At 43.9% G+C, this 20,164-nt stretch overlaps 1 protein-coding gene and 1 pseudogene across 1 annotated transcript in view; one reads left to right on the top strand and one right to left on the bottom strand.

Moving 5' to 3' along the window:
- Nucleotides 1–20,164, bottom strand: part of SPON1 (spondin 1) — a 276,360-nt gene that overhangs the window by 237,801 nt on the left and 18,395 nt on the right. Inside the window, exon 2 of the mRNA XM_037026719.2 lies at nucleotides 6,959–7,065. Coding sequence (XP_036882614.1) covers nucleotides 6,959–7,065 — 107 coding nt within the window. The remainder of the gene's footprint in view (nucleotides 1–6,958; nucleotides 7,066–20,164) is intronic.
- LOC108383257 (isocitrate dehydrogenase [NAD] subunit gamma, mitochondrial-like) lies at nucleotides 11,523–12,239 on the top strand (annotated as a pseudogene).

The raw sequence follows: 20,164 nt of genomic DNA, 5'->3' as shown, positions 1-20,164 counted from the left end.
TAGCCAACGACCCCCCTCTACCAAATGAAAGCTCCGGTTCTGCCCTCATACACCCTGTAAATCCCCAAGTTTAGGACATTACAAGCCCCTCCGTGGCCCTATGTTCCCCTGCCTCTATCTAATTACGTGACCCCTCTCAGTATATCTGTCAGGCCCAATACCCCCTAACCACTTCAGCCCTCATAGGCCTCCAATCCATCATTCAAGATCTCTTAAACAAAAATTACCTCAGACCCACTCACTCCCCATTTACTACCCCCATATTTGCTGTTAAAAAAACCAACAGGTCTTTCCGCCTTGTCCAAGACCTTCGCCTCATCAACATAGCCGTTGTCCCTATCCATCCCTTAGTTCCAAATCCATACAGCCTTTTATTGCAGATCCCTGCCTCGGCTTCCCACTTCTCAGTCCTAGATCTCAAGGACCCATTTTTCTATCCCTCTAAGCCCCTGCTCCCAAGATTTTTTCATCTTCACCTGGACAGACCCATACACAAGACATTCTGAACAACTCATTTGGACAGTTTTGCCACAAAGCTTCCGAGATAGTCCCCATATTTTTAGACAGGTCCTAGCTCAGGACCTCAAACAGTTTCATCATGATCACCCCAAGTCCACCTTATTATAATACATGGACAATCTTCTACTCTTCAGTCTCTCGTGAGAACAGTCTCAACTTGACACTGCCTCCCTACTTAACCTTCTAGCGTCCAGAAGTTACCGAGTATCCCCCTTCAAAGCTCAAATCTCTTCCCCTCCTGTCACTTACCTCAGATTCCTTCTATCTCAACAAAGAAAGTCCATTACCTTAGACAGAAAATAGCTCCTCTCTGACCTGCCCATTCCCAAAACCAAGACAGTAATCCTTTCCTTTCTAAGCCTGGCTAGATATTTTAGAGCGTAAATCCCTAACTTCTCCCTGCTCCCTGTTGGCAAGACCCCTATACGACCTCAGCAAGAGCCCCCCTAAAAAACCATTATCCTCCTCACCCCGACACTCCTTCATTAAGCTCTGTCAAGCCCTTGTGGAAGCCAAAGCTCTCCATCTTCCTGATTTGTCGAAGCCCTTCTCATTATACATTCATGAGAGGTCCAGTCAAGCTCTAAGAGTCCTAGGCCAATATTATGGCCCATCCTTTGCCCCAGTAGCTTATCTCTCCAAGCAATTAGACCCCACAGTTCGGGGATGAGCCCCCTGCCTACGAGCATTAGCCGCTAGACAGCTCTTGCAGAAAGAAGCTCGTAAACTGACATTCAGGGCGCCCCTTACCATTCTGTCCCCACATCACCTAAAAGATCTCTTAACCTACAAAAGTTTACAGACTCTCCCTCCCTCCAGACTCCTGACCTTACTGTCCTCTTTCCTCCAAAATCCCGTTCACCCCCTTTGCCATCCATACCCGAATCATGAGTTTTTCCTCCTTTACTGCTCTCTTGCTTTTTTTCCTCATTCCTATTGTCTTCCCCACCACCCCAGCCTCCTTTGTATGGCGATTCAAAGTCAGAGAGACTTACACACAGCATCAAACAAAAGTTACTGCCCTCATTGCCACACCAGACTGCCCTCTGAAAAGCTGCTCTGAGCCTTTATACCTCCACTTTCCTCCCTCCACCGAAGTGTTCACTAGCAGCTACCCTTATTCTCCCTACCTCTGCTTCCTCTATGACCAAAAACAAGCCTATTGCAGGCGATAGCCAGACACCTACAGGAGATGTCCCTACTGGTCTTGTGCCATTCACTACATGAGTAACTCCCAGTACCCACAGTATTACTCCTCCAACCGTTTCATGAAATATCCCAACGGCTCATTCTCCTTATCAATCCCAGATCCCTGGGACTCTCGATGAGCCGCCGGAGTCACAGCCTCAGTTTACTATGGGGGGGGGGGTCCTCGACCCCCACGGTACCCTTCATATCTCTCAAAAGTATGTTCCCTCTCATTCCCAGATCTCTCAAGTTGCATCAGATATCAGACATTCCGGAAAAGTCATTATCCAAACTCTTGACGGCGCCTCTTCATCTTCTTATCCCCGCCCCTCTTCCCATTTCTCCTACTCTTCATTACAGCTCATTCAGGATACCACCATCTTTCTCAACCACATCCTTAACACAGCCAATTGTTTCTTGTGCGCATCACTACAGCGCCCACTGCTGGCCGCCATGCCCCTTAATATTTCCAACTACTCCTTCCATGCAGAAAGACAACCCCTCTGCCCCCTGGCAGACATACCCCTATGGGAACCAGAATACACAGATAATCTCACCATCCACCACTGTGTAAGCCCAACTCCACCCCCCTCCAGTGCACTTCACTGCCTCTCTATCTACACCCCTACCTCCGGCTCTAAGACTTTTACGCAACCGGGACACTTCTTTTAGTGTAATGGCAGTCTTTTCAACTCAGTGCCTCTCAACTCCGATACACCCTGCATTCTCGTCACCCTAATCCCACAGTTTACACTTTAGAGCATGGCAGAATTTCTTGAGCTCCAACCTCCCTTGCCGTTGTGCACAAAAAGGGCTGCTTTCCTTCCCATCATGGTCGGTATCTCCTTAACCACCTCAGCCATTGGGGCAGGGTTTTCGGGAGAAGCCTTTGGTCACTCTCTATGGGCAGTTAGAGATCTCAACGCCAAACTTGAGAGAGCCCTGACATCCACTGCCTATTCCCTAGCCTCTCTCCAAAGACAGGTCACTTCGCTAGCTAAAGTCACCCTTCAAAACCGGCGGGCCCTAGATCTGCTTACAGCTGAGAAGGGCGGCACCTGCGTCTTCCTCTGGGAAGAGTGCTGCTATTACATCAACAAATCCAGCATTGTAGAAACTGACATTACCAAACTCACTGACCTTGCTTCCAGTCTCCACTCTGCTTCCAATTCCAACCCATTCTCGTCAATACTAACAAACCCCCTCCTCACCTGGCTCTGGCCCATCGCAGGCCCCATAATAATCATTCTTCTCGCCTGTCTCTTCTTACCCTGTATAATAAAGTTCATCAAATCCCAAGTCGGAAAAATCTCTAATCAAGCTTTCAACCAGTTTTTACTCAGGAACTACCAGCTTTTGGCCACAGAAGATCCCTCACCCTCATGTGACCTCCTTACCACATGCTGAGATGGACCCCTCTCTCCGCTGGAAACTGTTCCTGGAAACAATGGCCGCAGACACCTGGTTCCTGACACCCATATCCTCTTAGCACCATTAGAATCAACAGGTCCTCGACCTATAGTTACAAAGAACCTTCATTAATTTCCAACCTGAAGAAGTCCACATCTACTCATCCTTACTGTGGGGAATCCTATCAACCCTTTCCTCCCAATCCTCAAACCCTCACTCCCTTCTACGCCCCTGTTCAGCAAGAAGCAGTCAGAGAGAAAGCAACGTCCACAAACCCATAGAGGAGAAAGGGGGGAATGAAGGGTCCCCACCAGTAAGATGGCAAACTTCCGACTTCTCTTTGGGGTCCTCAGTTCCCGCTGGCACCACCTGAAGCCCAATCACCTCTCGCCCCCCCTCCCAATCCCAGCACCTAGCCAACAGCCACCAGCCCTGTAGAAGTGACACCTCAATCAATTCATGCCCCTTCCTATATAACCCAGCACCTTTCCCTAATAAAGCGGAACTCTCCAGTGAATTGCTGCTATGTGTCGCTCCTTTCCTTTCACTGATCGATTCACTTAACTCCCCGGAGACTCAATTTCATCCTCTGGAAATGGGGATAACAATATGGACTTAAGGGTTGCTACAAAAATTAAGTAGGATAATCCTACAAAGCCCTTGGCAGAAAGACCACTGCCATAAGAGAGTCAAGGTGGACCCTCATTTTTTCCACTTACCATGTACACACTGAGAGGCAGTAGGCACCGTGGGTTGGGGCAGGGGCTTGGAGCCAGGCTTCCTGGGTTTGAATTCCAGGTTTATTCCTTAGAGCTGAGTGTTCCAAAAAAAGGTATTTAATTGTTTTGTGCTACAAGCCCCTCATCTGTGAAAAACAGAACATTAATGCTCACTTTATAGCGTTGCCCCGAGGATTAAATCAGCTAATAAATGTAAACCACTTACAACAGTATCTGGCACACAAGCATTGTTACTGTAGCCTAGGCCTTTTCCATGTTTGGTTCCCGGTTTGAAGCCCTGGGGCTAGTAGAAGCAGTAAGACATATATACAGGCAGAGAGAGGTGTTGATGTGATAGTGGAGTTGCTCAGGTGGATGAGCCGGATCCCTGCCTCATTTCAGCACTGGTTCTCAACCTCAAGTGAGCCCTGGATTCACCCTGAGGGTTTCAAACACAGGTGGTGGGGCCCCACCCATAGAGCTTCTGACTCAGTCTGGGAGGAGCTTGAGGTGGTGCATTTCTAACCAGTTCCCAGCTGGTGCTCATGCTGCTGGTCCAGAGACCAGCCACAGAGGATGTGAGAAGCTCCAAGAGAAGGCTCGATACAGAAAGACAGTTCCAAACCATTCCAGATAGGACTGAGTTATGGACACTAGAAGAATAAGTTGTTCATTTACTCACTCATTTACTCACTGCCCCCTGTGAGCAGCACTGTGTGCTTACCAATCAGATGCAAAGACCAAGATTTAGCTGAGCAGAAACAAGAGCTGTAGAGTGCTGTCATTAATTGCATTAAAAACAGAATGCCATTAAAGAAAGAAGCCATGTCCCCATCAGGCCTAACTCTACATCATGTCCCCATTGGGCCTAACTCAGGCATTATTTTTTTTTTCATTGTGGAAGACTATATATATCAAAATTTACCATTTGAGCCATTTTTAAGTGTACAGTTCAGTGGCATTAAGTACATCTGTACTGTTGTGGAACCATCACCACCATCCATCTCCAGAACGTTTTTCATCTTCCCAAACTGAAACTCCACACCTGTTCATCAATAATTCCCTATTTCCCCCTTTCCCACATTCTTTGATGTGGGAAACAGCCACCATTCTGCTTTCTGTTCCTATGAATTTGAGCACTCTAAGAAAGTTGTAGAACTGGATCACATACTTGTCCTTCAGTGACTGGCTTACTTCACTAGCATAATGTCTCCAAGATTTATCCATGTTAGAGCATGTGTCAGAATTTCCTTCCTTTTTAAGGATGAATAATATTCTGCAGTGTGTATATTACAGTGTTGTTTATTCATTCATCCATCAATGGACACTCAGGTTGTTTCCACCTTTTGGCTACTAGGAATAATGATGCTATGAACATGGGTGTACCAATACCTGTTTAACTCTGCTTTCAACTCTTGGTTATATATCTCTAAGCATCATTTTAAAGCAGGTAACTTTTGTTTGGGTGAAAATTAAGATCATCTTGCCCTGTACACCCAACATCTTTCCCTCCTTAGAACTTTACCCCTCCTGACACTCAAGTACCCAGATTCCTCAGCTGCCTGAATCTGATAACTATCCATACCTCCAGGTAAATTAGCACAGGATAAGGAGTATATTTTAATGCTCTCTGGGATGAATGAATGCATGTATCTTCCCTTCCTTATAAGGACAACCTTACCAACACACTCTCCAAACAGCGCCAGGAGCATATCTGACACATTCAATACCACAAGAAAGTGATTTACTCTCCAGGACACCTGATAGAGGAGCCTGGCCTTACTGCCTCCTGGCAAGTGACTTAATCTCCCTCGTTTCAATTTCCTGATCTATAAAACAGGGATAATAGTTCCTATCTACTTGGCTGTTTTGAGAATTAAACCAAGATAAGGTAAGCTAATTAAGATAAGATAAACCAGGATAAGGTTAAGCACTTAACCTAGTATCTGGCATATAATAAGTACCCAATAAATACTGGCCATCACTGGTATTATTGTTGGGTAACTCCTGATACATGCCAAGAAGATTCCTGCCATTTAGGTACGTAGGACAGTACACTGAGTACGGAATTGACACTAAGCCAGAAGCCCAGAATCATAAACAATGGATACAAATCATAAAAACAATGTTTTTAAAACCACAGGATTTAAAAATTACAACCTGGCCACAGGGGATTTAAAGATGTCTTTGGATGGGAAAGATTTTGGGGCAGGATCCTCTGTGGAACCCAAAATTGTACCAGAGTAATGAGTTATGGGTTTAACTATTCTTGAATTTTTTTTTTCCTTCTGAGTTAGCAAATACCAGACAAAAATGGATTCCAGAACAATGGAAATTCGAGATGAGAAATGGTTAGAGAAAAGAGAAAATTTGGCCAGACTCCCTCCGAGGATCACCCCAGCCCTTCTGGGACGTGTTCTGACAACTTGCCGGCCTCTTTCTAAACCTCGGAAAGGGGATGGTGTTCCTGCCACTTCCCTTGGAAGAATATTCCACGTGAAATATGACTCACTGTCAGGGCCCTCGCCTTTGAGATTCCCTTTTTTCTCTTGACCCACTTTCGTCTTGCTGTGCCCTTTTGTACAAAGTCAAAGAAGCCTCCCCTGGAGGAGTTTGCTCTGCGAGAACCGACATTTAAAGACCGTTACCACCTCTTAAACTCAGCCCTGTTCATTTAGCCAAGCAAAGCATGTTTAATTCTTTTAATCTCCCCTTATAAATCAATCTCTTCATTCCCTTAACAGCCCTTCTCCTGTGCTTTGAACTCCCTCCAGCCTGGCCATCCTAAGCTCACGTTCCGTTTACACTTGAGAGCTGCCAGTCAGTCATGAAATGGCTGCACAGGAAAGACAGCGGGGCCTCACCGGGATTCTCTGCGCTCTCACCGAGCTGGACTGTCTGCTGCCCAAGGCTCTGGTGGCCCGGAGAAGAGCCCTGCCCAGAGGCCAGCCCCGAAGGGTTGAGGCACTTGCTGCCTCCATTATGGGGCTTTCAAGTAGATGGGCCCACCGGACCCATGGCCAAGGGACCTGCACAGAGAGCTGCCTCAGACACTTGCACCTCTCAGGCTCCTCAGCACGTCCACCTTTCACTTGGCTTCTACCTAAGCCCAGGGGTCTTACCTGAAAGGTGCCAGCATGGTCGTCTTCCTTATCACCCTCTCTGTTCTCTTTCAGGGCAATTAACGTGAATCCTCTGAAGTAAGAGGGAGGGGCTGCTGAAAGCGTCACTGTGGAGAGAAGAAGGCAGATTATAAGCATAGGACTCAGCTATCTTCCATTTGTCAGACAGATGCTCATGAGTTCTCCATCAGCTTCCCAGCCTGTGGGTGGGAAGGGCAGTGGAAAAGGCTGGTCCTTTGAGTTCTAGGCTTTCACCCTCTCCACCCAGCTCCCTCTTACATTTCAGAACATGGTAACTGCCTGAACTGTGCTCTCACATGGGCATCCTGGAACGAACCACACCATGGTGAGCTGTCTCCCAGCATCCACAATATGATAATGCAAGTCCCTGGTCAGCAGCTCCAATCTCAACAGTTATCTACTGTTACACTTCCATTAGATTGGTCCAAGAGAAATCTAGCTGCTCACAGCCCAAACTCTGCAGGATGCCTTTAGAGAGACTGCTGTGTTTTCCAAAACATTTCCTTTTCCTTGTGACCACTCAGGTAGACCACATCCCCAGCCTCCCTTGCATTTAGGTGGGCTTGCACTCCTGTCTTGCCAATGGGTTTCAGCCCCTGATAAGTTCACTATGAATTCAGTGTGACCAAAGAAATGACAGTAGGACATTCTTGGGGTGAAAGGGTTATACCCAAATTTATTCCCACGGTGGCAGGTCAGTCACTAGAATCCCATCCACTCAGAGCAAGTCTGCATGCAGCAAGCCGGTCTCTGCCTCTGGGCCTCTCTGCCCTGCAGCCATCTCAGTCTCTGTCCTCGGTGCTGCCACCACTCCAGCTCCTGCTCTACTGTACCTGTGCCACCATGCCACCGTGTCACGCAGAGCACTTGGAGGAGCTCTTTACATAAAGTCAATAATGACGTATTGCCCACACATGTGTAGTGAGCTAGCCAACCAGGGTCAGGTGAGAATCCTGGCCACAGGCACCTTCACTTTATCCACAGCCCCCCATTCTGCCAGGGGAAAGCATGGACAGACACGATGCCTGCCACTTCCAGCCTGGCCCACACACATTTCCCATGTGAACCCCCAGTCTTCCTCTCCCACTTCTGCCTGCTGAATGCAGGGCATCCAGCATAGGTCCCTACTGCTCCGGGAGAAGGATGGTGGAGCTGCAAGATGGGAGGAACCTGGGTTTCTGAATAACCACATGGGAAACATTCACTGACCAGAAACATCCATATTGGATTTTGCATAAACTGGAAATAAAGTTACACTGTGGGGGATTGTTTGTTACAGTAGCTGGAGTTATTCATCTATATTATACTCTTCCTTCCCACACCTACCCAGAGAACTATGTTTTTATTGCAGTCTAGCTCAAGGGCTCTTGAGCAATGATGGTCCCCGCTCTCTTTGTATCCCCAGTCTCCTGACATGGAAATCCCTTATTGCAACTTTTTCACTGCACTGTCATTCTCTTTTTACCTACTCTCTCTACTGGGCTGTGAGTTAATGTTTTCAGAAGGACTGGGTTTTAATTCTCTTTGTATCCTTAGCACCTATCACAAAGTCTGACATCTAATAGACATTCAATCCAAGTTTCTTAAAATTGATATGAATTGAGGTTTAAATTAGTTGACTGCCTGCATTAAACTGCAAAGATTCTTGTCTTCAAAGATTGAATTATAGACTATTCAAGCCCCAGGCTATCCCAAGAATCCCCCATTCCAGACTTCCAATTACACAGATAGGAAATGAGGACACAAAGAGGTCAACAGACCTCCTCAAGGTAGTAAGGCCTCTGAGAAAGTTTACAGCCAGATTCCCTCCCCATTTTAACACTCTACTCATGGTTGCACATGCTGAGAATATTCATTATATTATGGGTATTCCACAAGTATTGATTAGTTTTAAAAATTTAAAAATCAATTCATTGAGCACATACTATTTATGTGATTCTGATAAGCAACCTGCTGTTAAGAAGGGCCATTTAGTCTTCTAGGTTCAGTCCTGAAAATGAAGCACCTCAAAACTCCAAAAACTAAACCACCTTCTTGGCTAATGAGCAGCAGTCCACCAGCTCCAACTCAGTGACATCTTAGAAAAAATGTGATGCAAAGATTGCCTATCCCATGCTCTGAGTGGGCAGTTCATCTCACAAAAGCAAAGGAGCATTCTGACAGGCTACTGATATCTATAAAAGGTCAGATGGAAAGTAAGGAAGAGAGGATGAGGAAAAAAGCACAATAAAGCAGAATAAGAAAAGTGTGCTGCTGAAAAAGGATTAAAGATGGCAGCATAAGAGGTGAGACAGAGGCTTCCTCCTAAAACCACATATAATATGAAAATATAATTAATACAACTAATCCTGAGTGAGCAAAAGGAAAGAGGACTGCACCAGACTGTATACATCTGGAGAAAAGAGCAGACCTCACAGAACAGGGTAACATACCAAAGCTGTGGCCCGGTGTGACCCAAGCCCTTCCCCCACCCCAGCTCACCAGCAGAAGGAAGAGAAACTGAGCAGGGAGGGAATGGAAGGCCTGGGACTGCTGAATACCCAGCACAAACCTACATTTCATGGTGCTTTCATGATACTCTTGTGATTACGGGGTTGAAAAGCTAAGACAGGCAGAATTCCTGGAGAGACTGAGATCCCAGCCTCTTGTGGAAAGCAGGGATCCATATCCGGCTGCTCTGGGACAAAAGCTTATAACTGTGTGCTCCGCTCACTGGTTCAGGCGGTGGAGACAGGCATAGCAGCTGGGAAGCAGGAAACAGTTCTTTCCTCCCCCCAGGCACCAATCCCACTCCCCGGTGACCCCTGACATTGCTTCAGGGGCTGAGGAGCTCCGGACAGTAGAGCTTCCAGACACTAGATGGCACTATATACAAATATGAAATGCCAAAGGCACCTGGTCCAGAGTAAAATTAATGTAACTCCCAAGCAAGATGACATGGACCTCATAACTCTTCCTGAAAGGAAGTTCAAAATAAAAATCATTAACATGCTAATGGAGGTATGGAAAGATATTCAAGAACTCAGGAATGATTCCGGTCAGAGATCCAATCATTGAAGGACACAATGGAGGGAATTAAAAGCAGATTGGATATGGTGGAGGAGATTATAAATGAAAGAGAAACTAGAGAAGAGGAATACAAAGAAGCTGAGGCACAGAGTGAAAAAAGGATCTCTAAGAATGAAAGAATATTGAGAGAACTGTGTGACCAATCCAAATAGAACAATATTCACATTATAGGGGTAACAGAACAAGAAGAGAGAGAGAAAGGGATAGAAAGTGTCTTTGAGGAGGTAATTGCTGAGAACTTCCCCAATCTGGGGAAGGAGATAGTCTCTCAAGCCATGGAGATCCACAAATCTCCCAACACAAGGGACCCAAGGAAGATAACACCAAGACATATAGTAATTAAAATGGCAAAGATCAAGGATAAAGACAGACTGTTAAAAGCAGCCAGAGAGAGAAATAAGATCACATAGAAAGGAAAGCCCATCAGGTTAACATCAGACTTCTCAGCAGAAACCTTACAGACCAGAAGGGAGTGGCATGATGTATTTGATGCAATGAAGCAGAAGGGCCTACACCCGAGATTACTTTATCTGGCAAGATTATCATTTAAATTTGAAGGAGGGATTAAACAATTTCCAGATAAGCAAAAGCTGAGAGAATTTACCTCCCACAAACCATCTCTACAGTCTATTTTGGAGGGACTGCTACAGATGGAAGTGTTCCTAAGGTTTAATAGCTGTCACCAGAGGTAATAAAACCACAGTAAAGAAAGTAGAACAGCTAATTACTAAGCAAATGCAAAATTAAATTAACTATCCCCAAAGTCAATCAAGGGATAGACAAAGAGTACATAATATGATACCTAATATATAAAGAATGGAGGAGGAAGAAAAAGGGGGAGAAAAAGAAAAGAACCCTTAGATTGTGTTTGTAATAGTATATTAACTGAGTTAAGTTAGACTCTCAGATAGTAAGGAAGTTAACCTTGAACCTTTGGTAACTATGAATCTAAAGTCTGCAATGGCAATAAGTATATACCTATTGATAATCACCCTAAATGTAAATGGACTGAATGCACCAATCAAAAGACATAGAGTCACTGAATGGATTAAAAAACAAGACCCATCTATATGCTGCTTACAAGAGACTCACTTTAAACCCAAAGACATACACAGACTAAAAGTGAAGAGATGGAAAAAGATATTTCATGCAACTAATAGAAAAAAAGCAGGTGTTGCAGTACTTTTATCAGAGAAAATAGACTTCAAAACAAAGAGTCACAAGAGACAAAGAAGGACATTACATAATGATAAAGGGGTCAATTGAACAAGAAGATATAACCATTATAAATATCTATGCTCCCAACACAGGAGCACCTACATACATGAAACAAATACTAACTGAATTGAAAGGGGAAATAGAATGCAATGCATTCATTCTAGGAGACTTCAACACTCCACTCACTCTGAAGGACAGATCAACCAGACAGAAAATAAGTAAGGACACAGAGGCACTGAACAACACCTTCGAACAGATGGACCTAACAGACATCTACAGAACTCTCCACTGGGAAAATACTGAGGGTGCGTATAGCAGCTTGGAGCACGAGAATGTGGCAGGAGTGGTGGAGAGCCTGAAGATCATCACTGAGGCCGAGTTGCTGCGCACTGCTGAATATGCCTTCAAATTGGCCCAGAAAAGTGGGTGCAAGAAAGTGACAGCCGTGCATAAGGCCAACATCATGAAACTGGGCGATGGGCTCTTCCTCCAGTGCTGCAAGGAGGTGCCAGCCTGCTACACCCAGATCACCTTTGAGAATATGATTGTGGACAACACCACCATGCAGTTGGTGTCATAGCCCCAGCAGTTTGATGTCATGGTGATGCCCAATCTCTACGGCAACATTGTCAACAATGTCTGTGTGGGGCTGGTTGGGGGCCCTGGCCTTGTGGCTGGGGCCAACTATGGCCATGTGTATGCTGTGTTTGAGATGGCTACAACGAACACAGGCAAGAGTATCGCCAATAAGAACACTGCCAACCCGACGGCTATGCTGCTGGCAAGTTGCATGATGCTCGACCACCTCAAGCTCCACTCCTATGCTGCCTCTATCTGCAAGGCCATCTTGGCATCCATAGACAATGAAAATATGCACACTCCAGACATCAGGGGCCAGGGCACAACTTCGGACACCATCCAGGATCTTATCTGCCACATTCACATCATCAACGGCTGAGCCGTGGAGGCCTAAGGCTGCTCTGGGAGTGTCAGCTCCTGCCCACCCCCCAGCACCTCTGCCAAAATAAATCAGCTCCTGCCCCAGCCCTTGGCAATGTGCTTCTGGCACTCCAGGAAAAAAAAAAAGTGCACATGGAACATTTTCAAGAATAGATCTTCTCAAGTGCACATGGAACATTTTCAAGAATAGATCATATACTAGGCCACAAAAAGAGCCTCAGGAAATTAAAAAAGATTGAAATTGTACCAAGCAGTTTCTCAGACCACAATTGTATGAAACTAGAAATAAATTATGCAAAGAAAATGAAAAATCCCACAAACACATGGAGGCTTCACAACATGCCCCTAAATAACCAATGGATCAATGACCAAATTAAAACAGACATCAAGCAATATATGGAGACAAATGACAACAATAATTCAACATCGCAAAATCTGTGGAACGCAGCCAAGGCCATGTTAAGAGTAAAGTATGTTGCAATACAGGCCTATGTCAGGAAAGAAGAACAATCCCATATAAGCAGTCTAAACTCACAATTAACAAAACTAGAAAAAGAAGAACAAATGAGGCCCAAAGTCAGTAGAAGAGGGACATAATGAAGATTAGAGCAGAAATAAATAAAGTAGAGAAGAATAAAACAATAGAAAGAATCAATGAAACCAAGAGCTGGTTCTTCGAGAAAATAAACAAAAACCCCTAGCCAGACTTACCAAAAAAAAAAAGAGAGTCTACACACATAAACAGCATCAGAAATGAGAAAGGAAAAATCATGACAGACCCCACAGAAATACAAAGAGTTATTAGAGAATATGATCAAAATTTATATGCTAACAAACTGGATAACCTAGAAGAAATGGATAACTTTCTAGAAAAATACAACTTCCCAAGGCTGACCAAGGAAGAAACAGAAAATCTGAACAGACCGATTACCAGCAACAAAATTGAACTGGTAATCAAAAAACTACCTAAGAACAAAACACCTGGACCAGACAGCTTCACCACTGAATTTTATCAAACATTTAGCAAAGACCTAATACCCATCCTCCTTAAAGTTTTCCAAGGAAAAGTGTGCTGCTTAGCAAGGTCAAGCATTCAGCATGATGGCTATGATGTCAGGAGAAAGAACTGAGGTGTTTGTGGGACAGACACCCCAAGGCAGCCTGAGGCTATCTAGGGTGGGGCAGGTGGCCTTTGAAGTCACTCATTGTACACAATTCTGGAGGAAGGGAAGCAGAGGACAAAGGAACAAACAGTAAAGGTGCTCCATCCAGATTGCCTCAAATTCCTTTTACCCTTTGAATGTATCCATGGTGCTCATGTGCTTTTGCTTCCAGGGGCCAGCACCTGGGACTCTTTTCTGGAGGACTGTACTCAGATCACTGGAGCCTGTTCTGCCTAATACAAAAGGTCCTGCTTCTTTGGAGTTCAGAGGGGAACCAGGCATCTCAGAATGGCTCTGTAGGATCATACTGAAACTCCCTGGGGGTCACAGCCTGGCAGGGCTTCTTCCCTCCCATGTCCTGCTTCCCCACTTTCTTACTGGCTTCCCTTGGGAGCACTTCTTTAATAAGCTACTTGCACCCAAGTCCTCACTGAGGGTTTGCTATGCATTAAATTGTGTCCTGCAAAAATATATGTTAAAGTTTAATACACTACCCATGGTTTCACATGCTGAGAATATTCATTATATTATGGGTATTCCACACATACTGATTAAGTTTTAAAAATTTAAAATTCGATTCATTTTAACTGGTCACCTGGGACTGTAACCTTATTTGGACATAGGGTCTTTGCAGATGCAATTAGTTAAGATGAGATTATACTGGGTTAGAGCAGGACCTAAATCATTTATGACCTGTGTCCTGAGGAGAAGGGACACAGAGACATTTCTCCTCAGAGTCTTTCAGAAGGAACCTTGATTTCAACTGTAAGAGTGGGGAGAGGAAATCCCGGGGCAAAATACCTCTAAAACCAAAATCAGTCAAAGGGAGAAATAATGTCTAAAACCCGTTAATTGCATACAAACTGCAGTCCAGGGTCATCTCTCTTTCCTACTCAGGCAGAAGCAAGCAAGGACCTCCCCTTAACCTCTCAGGTTGCCTAGGTAATTACCCACTGATATGGAGATGAACCTTTCTCCACCCCTGAGGAATGCCTGTTGATATGCAAATGTACTAAAGCCAGCTGACATAGTTTGGAAATTTTACAATTTTACCCACACCAACCTTCTGGACTCCAGAAATGAGAGAGAATACATTTCTGTTGTTTTAAGCGACTGGTTTTTGATACTACATATGATAGTCCTACGAAATGAATAAAGTCCCCTTCTGGGGAACCCAGCTGAAGACAGACAGTCAGTGCCTGCTCTGCAGTCACTGTCTCAGGGTAAAGCTTCAACTCCAAAGACTGCAGGGCCTGTAGACTCTGCCTCTCCAGCTTCACCAACCACATTCCCATTGTCCATCACACTACACCTCAGCCCTGGACTCACTCACTGGCAGTTTTCTGAAGAGCCATATCATTTCACCCCACAGAAGTCTTTTGCACATGTTACTCATATGCCCAGAATGTTCTGCTTCCTCCATTCCCAGCAAACTTCCTTAAAGTGCAGCTAAACTGTCACCTTTTGGGTAATGTTTCCTCTAACTTCCCCACCAAGACCTGGGGGCTTTTTTTTCTTGGACCCTGTCAAGATTAAAAATACCTGTATGATGGGCCTAATGATGGGCACTTACCTCCAAGTATCTATGTGAAGCAGAAATGAATGAATACATGTGAAGTCCTGAAAATCATGCTTGGTATATACTAAGCACTTAATAAATGTTAGCTCTTATTATTGTTATTAGATTATCACATTACATTATATTTTGTGTAAAAGTGTTTGTTTACCCGTTTGTAAGTCCTTCAAAGGCAAGAACCACATCTGAACTCAGCACAATCATCAGCACAGAGTTGATACGCAATTGAATTTACTGAATTGTGTTTGTGGGCTGGTAGTAGTATTAAAAAGATGTCAATTCTTCTTGAATTGATTTATAGACTTAGGTCAATCTAAATGAAAACTCTAGCATTTTTTTGTGACTGACAAGCTGATTCCAAAATTGATATGAAAATGCAAAGTTTCCTAGGGCTGCCATATGTAGTACCAAAAACTGGTGACTAAAAACAACAGAAATGTATCTCTCATGGTTCTGGGAGACTGAAAGTCTGAAATCAAGGTATCAAGGCAATCTTGAAGAAAACGTGCAAAGTTGGAGGGCTTATACTGCAAATATCAAGACTTACACAGCTACAGAAATTAAGCCAGTGTATGATAGCAAGGAAAGAAAAACAGGTCAGTTGGACAGTTTGGGGTGAAAGTTCCACAAACATGGAAACTTGAGTTATGATTAAGGACATACTACAGAGTGTTTGGGGGAAGGCAATATTTTCAGTAAGTTGTGCTAGGACAGTGGGATAACCACATACAAAAAGATGAATCTTGACCTTACATATCACACACCAAATAAAGTGTGCATAGATGGTAGAGCTAAATGTGAAAAGTGAAGCAATAAGGCTCTTAGAAGGTAGCCTAGGATAAAATGTGAATGACCTTGGAGTAGGAAAATATTTTTTAAAAGAGAACATAAAAAAAATCCACTGACAATAAAGGAAAAGATACATAAATGAGGTTAGATAAAATGTCTGCTCATCAAGACACTGTGAAGAAAAAGTAAGCCACAGTGTAGAAGAAGATACTTGCAATCCATATCACCAGCAATGCACTTTGATCCAAAATATGTAAAGAACACTTTAAGATCAATTAAGAAAAAGACAATTCAATGGAAAAAAAATATGCAAAGGACATAAATGAATCTTTCACAAAAGAAGGTGCCCAAGTGGCCAAAAAACATGAAAAGACGTTCAACTTTACTAGTCAACAGGGAACTGAAGATCAAATCCACAATAAAATACTACTGTATTTCCACTAATTAAAAAAAAATTTTTTTTAATTAACAATATAAATGTTGTTAACTGGGACTCTCACACATTGTTGCTAAACTGAATATGAGCAATTTTCACTGGAAAACTATTCGGCAATATTTCCTGAAGCCAAATATACACAAACCCGATGGTCCAGTAATGCTACTCCTAAATTAACAGAAATGCATACATCTGTGCACCATGCAACAGCTATCAGAATGTTAATAGTAACATTATTTGTGAAAGCACCCAATTCAAAACACCCAGCTGTCCATCAGCGGTGGCATAGATATATAAGCCATGTCATATTCCTGTAATTTAGTGTTTCATAGTAATGAAAATGAATAAATTACTGCTACATACACTAACATGGATACACCTCACAAATATAATCTTGAATGAAAGAAGACAGACACAAAAGAATACAATATATAATTACATTTATATATTTATTTAAAGTTCAAAAACAGACAAAGTAATCTATGATGCTAGCAGTCAGGACAGTGGTTCCCTGTGGGACTGTGGAGCGGGGGTGAGGGGCACAGGGATGCTTCTGGGGTGCTGATCGTGTTCTATGTCTTGATCTGGGTGCCCGTTGCATGTGTGTATTCAACATGTGATCATTTATTCAGCTGCATGATTTTGTGAACTTTCCTGTGAATTATATTTTGATAAAATTATTATTGAACAATGTTTCTGAATGATAAATACTCATCTTTTTGTACATCTGTGCAGTGCACTTAAAAGGTTAATCATAAATTCAGCTTCCCAGAATGCCTCATTCTCATAGGTTCTAGAAAATAAAGGTTTGACTCTACCTTGTTAAATGTAACACACAAGATGGAGACTCTGGGGGCTGAACTCAGCGTAGGTTTCAATCCATAATTATCATTGATGATGATGGTATTACACAGTATAATTTGAAGGAAGAGAGGAGACCTTATCCCTCCCGAGAACCCCATTACATGACTCTTTCCTGAAAGGAACAAATGTACAGCATGTTCTGAGTCCCAGTAATGCCTGAAGATGACTTGCTTGGCAATAAATAATAGAATCTTTCCTCTAATGACCCCTCCCAAGTGAGGCCATTAAGAGACCCAGAAAATTTAAGAAAAAAGGCTTATGAAAGATTAAAAATAAAACAAAAAAAAAAAGGGTCCATTTAGAGCTACCCTGGGAGCACATACAGGGAACGATTAAGAGCGAAAAGTCCGGATTAGAATCTCAGAGCTACTACGTTAACTATGCGACTTCTGGCAAGTCATTTGGCCTCTCTGTTCCCTCATTTTGAAAAGGAGTTAATGAGATTGCCTTTCTGCTTGGAAGGTAGAGAGGATTAAATAAATATTTACCATAGTGCCTGGCACACAGAGAGGATTCAGGAATTGTGAAGGGTGATGCTGGTGGCGCTGGTGATGAAGAAGGTGATGATGAAAATGGCGATTCTGATGATAAAGATCATGATGCTTAACAGGCTGAGCAGCCAACAATGAATTTCAAAGAGCTGGTCCTCCAGGATAATGACTTACCGCACAAAGAAAAACTTGAGCAGGTGCCAGGGCAGGCCCACCGCGAGGACTGCAATGGAGTCATCTTTGGGGATGATCCTCACAGGGCCAGGTCCGGGGGGATTTGGGCAAGTCCTTGGGATGAACTGAGGCTTCTTGCAGCTCATCAAGACAGGGTGCCCTGTGAGGTGCTCTGAGCCCCTCTCATTCTCACATAGTATACGCTTTCAACACTTCTTTCCCTTTTTTGAACACCTCTTACCCAATTGTGATTAAATACTTGTTAGTGAACTATTTGTGAAATGCTGGTCTTGCCTGATAACTTGTCAGCTTCAGGAGAGCAGATACCAAGTCTGCCTTCAACTGCACTGTGTCTAGCATTCAGTATGCCTCTTAACACACAGCACATGCTCAATTGCTCAACACATAATACACAGTACATGCTCAATAAATGAATGAATGAAAAAGGGTGCATTTGTCTTTAGGGTCTAGTTTGCTCATTCCTGCTCTGTTCTCTCCTCCAAAGAAAGTTCCCATGGGTTTCCATGCTAATATATCAGCCTCCCTAATCCTCTTGTTTACTGAGCAATTGTACCAGCCCAGTGCCATGCCCCTGGAGACACAGAGAGAAAAGACATGGTCTCTGCCCATGGAAGCACACACTCCAATAGCTGGGGGAAACAGATATATCAGCAGGGCTTTTTAAATAACATACGATGGGCGTGATGGAGGTATGAGTTAAGTGCTCTGGGTCCCAGAGGAGAGAACATCTGTGTGTACTGGGGGAGCTGGAGGAGGTGGCATTTGAGCTGAAAGTTGAATGAGGAACAGGAATCTGTCCAGTGGACAAGAGGAGCAATAGCATCCCAGACAGAGGGAAAGGCATGAAGGGCCAGTCTTGGCTTTAAAAAGCAGAACCAATTCTATATTTCATAAATTGCAAGGTAGGAGGGTGTGGGAAGAGGCTAGGGGAAGAAGGGGAGCAGGAAGTAGATAGCAAGAAGCTTTGCTAAGAATCGTGGGTACCACCCTGGAGGTGATGAGGAGGCACTGAGAGATTTGAGTTAGTGATTTGTGATATCCAGATTTATGTTTTAGGAAGATCAGATTGGCAGTTGATTATTAGATTGTAGCCTTTCCCTAAAAACCAGCCCCGGAGCCAGAGCCTCTCAGACCTGCCTTGTTTGAATGAAGACTGATGTTTCACGCTGGTATCTGGCCTTAAATCTGCACCTAAGGTTGAGTTCTCCCCATCCTTGGGTATATGGGCCATAGAAAATGCCAGTCCCACCTAATTCCCAAACAGCTTTCTGGGTCCTTCAAATGTTGGTGTGTCAACCATCTAACACAAACTCTGAGAAACTGTTACCCAATTCATCTGCTATGCATGCTACCCTCAGTGGATCCTACCCTCCCCACTCTGCCTTTGAGTTTCAGACCCCCAGCCCCAACCTGAGAGAGAAGGTCCTGAACCAGATCCCAACTTCGTTGCACAGCCAGCCCTTCCATCTACCTGCTCTGTGTTGCTAAGATGTTCTAGTCTTCATGCTGCACACATCAACTACAGGGAACATTAGCCGCTGCCTTGACTTGTAACTTGGGGTTATAAGGGCTGCTGGAGCATTGCATAAGCCAGGCAGACCCCTCCCCACCCTGCACAACTTCTGGAGCTCTGGGGAGTTGCAAAACTCACATGCTTCACTTAGAAATTGGCAAAAAATTCAGCCCTCCACAAAATGCTGGTAATGGACTGACAGATGGGAATGCAGGGCTGCAAGTCTAAAGGTGAGTGAGTGTATATGGAAGGGCTATTCCTCCGGATGATCTTCTTTAGCCAACGATCCCAGCATCCCCAGGCAGAGATGAAACATCTCCCATTCCAATTAAACAGCATGATATTTAAAACGGAAAACTCTTTTTTCTAATGTAGCTAATAGGTCTGGGTTCATATCCCCTCTGTTTACTGTGTGTAACTTTGGGCAAGTTACTTAACTTCTCATTGTCTGTTTCTAATCTGTAAGATGGCAGTAATAGTACTTAACCTCATGTTGTTATTTTGACAATGAATGAATTAATACTTGTAATAATAAGTATATATGTTTGTTCAATTAATAAAATATATGTTTTTTAATTGTTCTCCTCTATAAAATAGGAATCATTATTATCATCTCATGTATGTGTCATAAGGATTAAAGGAGATAAGTTTGGGAAGCACGGCAACAGCTCAACAGAAGTTCATTATCTCTCCCATGTGCTACCTCATCACGGGACAGCTGGGAGCCAGATAAATGGGCCCTGAGCTGAACAATGTGTGGCAAGAAAGAGGAACTTCCAGCTCCTGGGGAGCTGGAGATTTGTCAACCAAGAGAACATAGTTGGGAATATGGATAAGGGCTGGAAGCTGTAAGGGACATATGCTGTCTAGGACCCCCACTCTTCCCCTAGTCTGACCACGTGACCTTTGGG

The sequence above is a fragment of the Manis javanica genome, chromosome 11, assembly GCF_040802235.1.
Source record: "Manis javanica isolate MJ-LG chromosome 11, MJ_LKY, whole genome shotgun sequence".
NCBI lineage: Eukaryota > Metazoa > Chordata > Mammalia > Pholidota > Manidae > Manis > Manis javanica.
The sequence above is the reverse complement of the archived record's forward strand: the minus strand, read 5'-3'. Positions and strand labels throughout refer to the sequence as shown.